Source organism: Siphateles boraxobius, unplaced genomic scaffold (genome assembly GCF_051911475.1).
Source record: "Siphateles boraxobius isolate OS27281-9 unplaced genomic scaffold, OSU_SipBor_1 17, whole genome shotgun sequence".
Lineage (NCBI taxonomy): Eukaryota > Metazoa > Chordata > Actinopteri > Cypriniformes > Leuciscidae > Siphateles > Siphateles boraxobius.
Window position 1 is genome coordinate 9,702,450 of NW_027508777.1, and position 9,612 is coordinate 9,712,061.

The 9,612-nt window shown below is 39.6% G+C and overlaps 1 protein-coding gene across 1 annotated transcript; it reads left to right on the forward strand.

The window, feature by feature from the left end:
- Nucleotides 1-251: 251 nt before the first annotated feature.
- Nucleotides 252-8,112, forward strand: sfrp2 (secreted frizzled-related protein 2). Its single transcript, XM_077232430.1, has 3 exons — nt 252-833; nt 938-1,018; nt 5,845-8,112. Exons 1-3 carry the CDS (start codon nt 338-340, stop codon nt 6,150-6,152), a joined length of 885 nt encoding a protein of 294 aa, XP_077088545.1. The 5' UTR covers nt 252-337; the 3' UTR covers nt 6,153-8,112.
- Nucleotides 8,113-9,612: the final 1,500 nt, after the last annotated feature.

Sequence of the window (9,612 nt, forward strand, 5' to 3'; positions counted from 1 at the left end):
AGATGATGAAGAAGAAGAATAGCGCGCCTGAATAATCTTTTTGTAAGGTTTGGGTCCGTTTTGAACGTACAGAGAATAGAAAAAGCCTAACGTGTTTGTAATACATTCACAGAAAACATTTTTCACAAATTCAAGAATTTATTTGTCTAGGTGTGCATCTAACTAACTAGGTTGTGAAATCAAGGCTATATGCAGGAAACAGCGCAACAAATGTGGATATCTGAGCGCCTTCTCTCGCTCCGCCCAGACTTTCCTTAGAGAACAGGTTGGCACAGAAGAGAATTCAGTTATCCATAACACTTCGTTAGACTTCTGTCTCCGCATAACTGAAATAAAGATGCGCGCGTATCTGGCACTGCTGTTTACGCTTACCTTACCTGGATATCTGGATGCGCTTCATGGATTATACGCCTTCGATCAGCCAGAGCTCTTTCAGAAAAAGAGCAACTGCAAACCTATACCTGCAAACCTGCTCCTGTGCCATGATATCGAGTACACGGACATGCGTCTGCCTAATCTCCTCGGACACGAAACCATGAACGAGGTTCTGCAGCAGGCATCTTCCTGGACCCCTCTGGTGCAGAAACAGTGCCATTCGGACACCAAGAAGTTTCTCTGCTCTCTGTTCGCTCCGGTGTGTCTGGATGATCTGGACGAGCCGATTCAGCCGTGCAGGTCACTGTGTGAGAACGTGAAGAGCGGCTGCGCTCCAGTGATGGCCGCTTTTGGGTTTCCTTGGCCGGACATGCTGGACTGCGATCGCTTCCCTCTGGATAATGACCTATGCATACCACCCGCTGGTGCAGATGCTTTAGTGCCAGTTACCAAGGAAGGTATGAAAGTTTAAGTCACTTTTTAGATGCATCTTCACCCCTTACCCTCATTTAATGTTGATCTTTTTTATATATTTTTTTAATATGTTTTTTTTCTTCCCCAGTTCCAAAGGTGTGTGATGCCTGCAAAGAAAAACATGAGAATGACAATGAAATTGTGGACAGCCTGTGCAAAAATGATTTTGGTAAGGAAACAGTTTGTTTTATGTTTGCTTTAAGCATCTGAATTAATGTAGCGGTATCTCTGCTTTATACTATTACAAATAAAGGTTCCTTATTACCTAAATGGGTTATGCAGCCTAAAGCTATATATAAGCCATATTCACCCAAAAATGAAGATCCTTTACTCACCCATTTATTACTTTCTTTCTTTCTTTCTTTCTTTCTTTCTTTCTTTCTTTCTTTCTTTCTTTCTTTCTTTCTTTCTTTCTTTCTTTCTTTCTTTTTCTTCTGCAGAACACAAAACAAGATATTTTGTATAATATTTCAACTCTCTTTTCCCATAAAATGAAAGCAACCAAAACAACACTTGGTGTGATTAAATTATATGGTGAAGAAGAAGAAAAAAACTGGCCATGAGACATTTCTCAGAAATTCCTTTTTTTTTTTGTTCCACAAAATAACAAAATGCATACAGGAGTAAATCATAACAGCATTTTCATTTTTGGGTGAACTAACATGAACTATCCCTTTAAACTCCACAAGGGACTTTTTTGTTTTCTGTTCTTTAAAGAGCTCAAAAACTTGAAGAATCTTAAAAAAAATCTCCAAAAAACCATATAGTTGCTGAAAACCCTGCAAAGGGTGGTTTACAGTTGTTCGCTGGCTTAAGATGGACTCTCAGCCATCTTAAAGGTGGGGTATGTGATTCTCTTTTTTTGTAAATTTTTTTCAAAATAACTTGAAATCCTATTCCTAACCCACCTAAAGCCACTGAGTTAGAAGCACTGAAATGAAAATTAAGCAATTGAATCATCTGTGGAACGGGCAGGACTCGGAAAACTCCAGCCAATCATTTCCAAGACCACCTGGAATCATTGGACAGTAAGTTCGTCAATCAAACGGTTGACCATACCCCCCTCCCCCCAGCACGCGTGACCCCCTTCGTGCGCATACTCAAAGCTTGTGATGCATGCGCATCTCGTCAGTGAAGCCGGTTCCATGATTAGTAGTAAATCGTCATTACAATCTCGTGCATGATTGCATGTTCTTCGAATGGGTGGAGTCAGAGCCAGCGTTGGAGGAAAGAAGGTAGGACCATTTGAATTGTATTTTCAAAATCTGCTGGTCATTTTCCAAATGACAAACCCCACCTTTAATACTCTTCAGCAGACTATGTGAAAATGAAACAAATATCTGCAAAGAATTACTGAGGAACGTTTATTTTTAAGTGTACAGAGAAACAAAAGTTTACTTATTAAAAATAATAGCAGTCTGTTTAAAAAAGTGAGTAAAGCTCATAAACCTTATAACTTTTATTTCAATACACGCAAATGCATTGGGAACACATTTTATTCGAAATCAAAACATGAAGACAAATGTATCAAATTTGTTATTACTTTATAGAAAGTGAAGAAAAAGGAATATTACGCTGTTCAAAAAAAAGCAGTGTCTGCATTTTTCTTTACAAAGTTTACATTTACTGAAAATTCTTGAAGATTTAGCTTTTTTGTGAATCATATTCATACTATGGCATACTCATACTCATAGTCATACTCATACTATCTTCTTTGCTCACCCTGGAGCTGATCATTGGCTGGGTCTTTGCCATTTTGGCTATTCTTCTATCTATTCAAAGGGTAGTAAGTTGCTTACGCTACGGGTAATGTCATCTTTTCTCGAGATATGAAGCCAAAAAATTATCCTAATTTTTCCATTTATTGTCAACGCAGTGCAGCAGCTAGCAGACCTAGAGCAGGCTATCTTGCGTGCTCATTGGCTGACCTGCGGCGACTGCAGCAGCCTACCACTGAGCCTCGCGCGTGATGTCACGCCTAATGAGGGCGCTCGCGCCCTCTACGCGTCACAGCCTGCCAAAAGGGGCGTGGTTTAGCGTATAAATACTCAGGCTCGGAGGCTGCTCACTGATTTTCATCCTGCCAACCTCACTCTCTCCCTCTCTGCCCCTCCCGGATGCGCAGCTGCCGGCTTCGGCCCTCACTGCCGCCGCCTCACGAGACGAAGCTGAAGGAATGGACCCAGGTGACAGCTGGCCATTCTTGAGATTCGCCTTTGACGGTCAGGTATATCAATACACCGTTCTTCCGTTCGGCCTGTCTTTAGCACCCCGTACATTTACGAAGTGCATGGACGCGACTCTCGTCCCCTTGAGAAATCAGGGCATGCGAATTCTGAACTATTTGGACGATTGGCTGATTATCTCACAGAACAGTGCTCCTCAGTCATCTGGAAAGCCTGGGTCTCACGGTCAACTGGACCAAGAGCTCATTACTGCCCAGTCAGTCAGTTTCCTTTCTGGGGATAGAACTGGACTCTGTGGCTATGACGGCTCGTTTATCGACACAGCGTGCACGCCGTGTCCGACACCTGGCCACATCTTTCCAGAAGGGCAGCATCTTCTTTGCAATCTGACAGAACGCCTTCTCGTATGGTCTCAGCACTTTCTGCGCTCGCTGAGAGCTGCGCATGTGCCGGGCCACCTGAACGACGGCCCAGACTGACTGTCCAGGGACAATGTTTCCCCAGGGGAATTGTCCCTGCACCCCCAGACAGTCCAATTGCTTTGGCGCCTGTTTGGCAAAGCGGAGGACGACCTTTTTGCGTCAGAAGACAACGCTCACTGCCCAAGGTTCTTTTCGAAGAACGAGGACGCGCTGGCCCAAATCTGGCCCAGCCGCCCACTTTATCCCTTCCCTCCGGTCTCACTGTTGTCACAGGTGATCAGGAGAATCAGGGAAACGCGCCACTTGGTACTCCTTATAGCCCCGTGATGGGAGAACCAAATTGGTTCCCAGAGCTGATGCGGTTGTCACGCACAGCTCCATGGCCGATTCTGGTGAGGAGAGATCTCCTCTCTCAAGCCCTCGGCTCAATCTGACATCCCCATCCAGAGCACTGGTATCTGCACGTATGGTTAATCAACGGATACCCGTTGTCCTGCCAGAAGGGGTTATAAATACGATCACGCAGTCTAGAGCTCCCTCTAAGAGACGGCTCTACGCGTCTAAATGGTCTGTGTTCTCCAAATGGTGTGGCGACAAAAATCTAAATCCACGAACGCGTAGGGGTCCCGTGGTTGCTTAGCTTCCTTCAAGAGCTGTTGGATAAGGGGAGGTCCCCATCCACGCTCAAAGTATATGTGGCGGCCGTTGCAGCGTTCGCTGAGTCGGCGCGCGGTCGGTCAATAGGAAGGAACGAGCTTGTCATCCGCTTCCTTAGAGGAGCCAGGAGGATGAATCCCGGCAACCCCCGTCGGTTCCCATATGGCATCTTTCTTTGGTCCTAGAGGCCCTGAAAGCATTCCCCTTTGAACCACTAGACTCCGTGGACCTACAATACCTCTCGCTCAAAACAGTTTTTCTGACAGCTCTGTCATCAGCTAAACGCGTGGGGGATTTGCACGCGCTGTCTGTTAGCGCTACGTGTCTTGAGTTCGTGCCAAATGACTCTAAAGTCATCCTCAAACCAAGGCATGGCTATGTCCCTAAGGTTATGGGCACTCCCTTCAGAGCGCAGGTCATTTCCTTATCGGCTCTGCCAGCATCCGATAGTTGAGAGCGATGGTAATCTCCTCTGCCCTGTTAGGGTGCTGAGGGCTTACATTACGCGCTCCGCCTCTTTCATGCGCTCGGAGCAGCTATTTGTTTCGTTTGGTGGGCGCACCAAGGGTCTCGCTGCCTCGAAACAGAGCCTGTCCAGATGGATAGTGGACGCTATCGCATCTGCTTATGTGTCTAAAGGTCTGCAATGCCCTATGGGCTTCAGGGCTCATTCCACTAGAGGTGTTGCCTCGTCTGATCGTGCACAGACTACTCTCTCGCAACTTTAGCTCTCCTGGTTGAGCTGCAATGTATGGGAAGGTTTATATAGACCGGCAACGCCGTTCTGTATGCCCTATAAGTGCTTATGAACATGTGCCGGCCCGCGCTGCTGGCCGCCTGATTCCCACTATTTATGTTCCCCGGGAATCCCTGGGACTCGTGAAGTGGATGCATGGCGCGCACTGCGTTTATAATGGGTTCCCGTAGCGTAAGCAACTTATGCAATACGAGAGAACCTCTCGTAAGAGAATGTACTCGGTTACGTATGTAACCTCGGTTCTCTCTAGAAGAGGAAACGAATATTGCATAACCTGACCGTGCTGGCGCCACGAGCGATTTTTCGCTTCATTCGATGAAAACCAGTGAGCAGCCTCCGAGCCTGAGTATTTATATGCTAAATACTTTCTTCCTCGCCTTTCTGGTTTTGTTTGCCATTTTAAAGCATTTGATACAATTTTAACTGAGCAGCTTATCATTTTCTGCACTTCTTTGTTTTCCCCTCTCCAATCAATTTTTTAATCAAAGTACGCTGTTTTTCTGAACAATGTCTGGAATGGCCCATTTTACTCAGATTTTCAGAGAGAAATGCACTATAACCACCATGTACAGTACAGTACTGCTTTGGTCCTTAAATAAGGGCCACTTGTTTGACACCAGTTTTTTTGAATGAATAACCTCGCTAATTGAACTCCACACTGCTATTATTTTGAATGCGCTGCTGTCAATTAATGATTCAATTAGACAGAATCAGCAGCATGCATGTCGTGACTTTATAGATTATTTAGTAAATTATTTGCCATGTAGAAATATAATTTCTACCAAAAACAGTGATTGATCTGGTTAGTGATGTTGGACTGCTATTATTTTGAACACAACTGTATTTACATACATACATATGTATATGTATATATATATATATATATATATATATATATATATATAGTTTGCAATGAATTTAAGCAGTTGTTTATATACATTGTCCCCAACCTTCAATTTTATTTACTCACTAGCTTTAAAGATCAAAGTCAAGGAGATCTCCTACATGAATGGCGACACAAAGATCATTCCAGAAACCAAGAGCAAGACTATCTACAAGCTAAATGGTGGCGTCACTGAGCGTGACCTCAGGAAGACAGTTCTTTGGCTGAAAGATGGTCTTCAGTGTGTGTGCGACGAAATGAATGACATCAACGCGGCTTATCTGGTGATGGGCCAGAAGATGGATGGACATTTAGTCATCACATCACTGAAGCGCTGGCAGAAGGGTCAGCGTGAGTTTAAGAGAATTTCCCGCAGTATTCGCAAACTTCAGTGCTAGGATTGTCCACTGATCATGGCACTTAAAGGATCTTGAAAATTAAGATCTGTTAGATCACGCCATAGATAGATGCAAAAGTTCATTCAAAACCCTAATGTCTGCTTTTTTAGTGCCATTTTGAGAACTGGCCATTCAGATCTCAGGATTGAGGGTGGTGGAGCTGTTGGATGTAACTGTCAAAAAGTACCTAGCATAGATTCAGCTCAGTTCCAACTTTTTATTTCTACTCATGACTTTTGTTCATTTACTTTACCTGTAATATTTACCATCCACAATACTCATGTGCAGAACAATTTCCAGAGAGATGTTTTATATATTTAGTCTCAATGTTCAATGTTATTATTTTAAAATTGGCTGAGATGAATGAGATGCTGCGTTATATGGGCAAAAGTATGTGGAAACCACCTTCTAATAAATGAGTTTGGCTATTCCATTAATTCCAGTGGAAACAAACTTAATTGATTCTCGCTTATCAAGAAAGCATGTTTGAGCTTCCGTTTACTATATTGATTTGCTCTATGCATGTGTGTTGATTACTTTTTTTTATGTGAATCATTTAAAGCCATCATATCTCACCTATATGGATTACATTTTATGATGCCTTTATGAACTTTTTGAAGCATCAAAGTTTTGGTTTAATAGACTTGAAATGGAGGGGCAGAAAAGAAGGGAAAGAAACGTCTTGACAGAATTTTCATTTTTAGTTGCAGATAGAACTATCCCTGTAATGCTACACAATATAATGTCATTCCAGACAATTCTGTACTTGCAGCTTTGATTAAGCAGTTTGGGCAGGGTCTTTTTCTGTTTCTAAATGACAATACCCCTTTGCACAAAGTAATTTCTATATAGTATTGATTTATTGAGTCGGATGTGCAAGAATTTGACCAGCCAGCACAAAGCCTAGACATGAACCCTATTGAAAATCTTTATGATAACCTTAGTTGCAAATTTAAAATCCATATAATGCCAATGTATGCCATTGCAATAATTGTCCTCAGAAATTACTGAAATAGCCAGACCCATTAATTAGAAAGGGTTGATCATATACTTTGGAAATATGTAGTTTGAGATGTTAAAATGGTAGGTGTGAAGATTATAAGACCATAAGATGATGAAAAAAAATTGAAAGATGTTTCCCTCTATCAAACATGGTTAAGACACTATTTTTAGCATGGACTACATGGAATCTGCCAACAGTTGGTTTTCCTATAAGTACTTTTATGAGCACAATGAGATAGCTGGCTCTATTCTCAATGTTTAAAAAATATCCCATGTGACTCTAGTCTCTGAAGCATAATCATGTATGTTAATGTAAATGTTTTCATTTCTCCCCAGACAGTTATGAGAAAGCCACAAATGCATAATTTCTTATTCTAGCCCAGTGTTTATGTCTCCATACTTGAGCCTATAATGCACTGTTTCTATGTTATGCCTTTTGAATTTCAATCAGCAATTTTATATACACAATATTGGTTTATTTCTTTTCTGTGTCAGTTATATTAATAATGTTGTACTGTATGGGTCTGTTTCTTGTTATGCTCACAAAGTTTTGCTGTTTTGTTTTGGCTTATGAATACCCAGTATTAGAGTAAAGTCACATGTTGGTAAAAACCACAGAGATGTTTTTCTCTCAGTCTCAGTGCTCATTTAGTGCAATGTTGATTCAATTGTACTTTATGTACAGAAGTTGGTAAGTGAAATCGTTTCATGGTAATGTCCAAACTTTTGTCATACTCTGTAAATATACAGGTTTTTATGTTTGTACATATTTTCAACACCTGTAGCATTTTATTTGTTTGTCACAGTAGCAATTTGTTGCCATTTCATTAGTGTTAAGTGCATTTATTAACACCCACCGTCATGTAATGTAATTTGATCATTGATTATTTGTATCATTATTTCATCGGCCGTCACTCAATACAAAATAAGAGCAAATAAATTTAAGACAAGAAAATCATATGTGGTGTTTATTCTTAAAGTTTTTTTTAACTATACAAAGATTGTTTGACTAAAACGTTTCCTGCTAATACACTAACGATTCTATATCCATACACCATCCTGATAAACAGACCTTTAACTTTAAAACAGACCTTCAGTTAGTTGCAGGTATGTGTGGTCTTTAGTGGCCCCTAGTGATGGCATTGAATTCAGATATGCTTTATAAGTACTTTTCTCTTCTTTTTCTTACTGTTAAAAGGCTGTTGACAGAATAAAATAATCATGATTAATCTTGTGATTTTTGTCTTTAGAAATGAGAATGAAAAGTAATAATGTCAAATATGGTAAGTGTGTTATGTGTGTTAAATGAACATGTTAAACATATTTAATTAATGGTAACTTTATTTTAAACTTAACTTAACAAGTTAACTTTTGACAGGCTAAAACATAACACTTATTTTATTTTATTTTTTCATTTTTTTTATCCTAATTTAAAAAACCGCAACAGCAGAGATGCTCAAAGATTTTTCAGTCCTGGGCCAAAACTAAATGTTGCATTATATCAAACTGCATATTAAAAATTATTTTAACAATAGCATTATCAATAAAATCACAATAAAATTCACTAATATTCACTACATTTGCAAAAATGTAAAATGCTCGCTAAATATAGAAAAAAGTTTAAAAAAAAAATAATAATAAAAAAAAGGATAAATTAGAAACGAATATAAGCTTTTTTTTCGCCATCTTTTGAAATGGCATACCGGGTATAATGAAAGTTCATTGCTGGCAGTGATTATTTGTCAACTTTCATAGATAAACACTATATCTATGGTCAACTTTGCCCTAAGGGCCCTGGTCTGCCCTAGCGTGTGGGCTGTTGTACACTAAGACATACATAGAATACCATGCCATCTAGTGGCTGAATTTTTATGCGTACTTGCACTCAACATACTGTAGATATCCCACTCTAAAAAATAAATAGGCTAATTTGATAAGACAATTGTGTCCGTTTACCAAGGTAGAGCAGATTTTACAAGACACCCATTATTGTGATCTTCATGCTACGTTTTGGAATGATCCATGAGGAGACCACACTGCTTAGTAGTTTTATTTCGTATATTAGTCATCGGTTTAACCTCCACACAATTGTTTTGGACTAAATGTCAAGTCAATATATTCAATGCATTTTCTGAAGACAGCTGACATAAAATAAAATACAAATATTAGATGAAAATTAGCTTAAGATTAAGTACTAAAATTATTAAAACACAAAAATAAATATAAATATAAAAGCTACATATCAAAAACTAACAAAATTACTAAAACTTTACTCAAAAATATTAAAATATATACATTCAAAAAATATAATAAATAAGCTCGTTTAAAATAAGAATAAACAGTAGCCTATATAAATAATAATAAAATAGAATGAAAATAAATCAAAAAATAAAATATTCTTTGTTGGTTTATAATTTTTGTTGGTTTATATGGTTCTGAGTTGGTTAAATATATATTA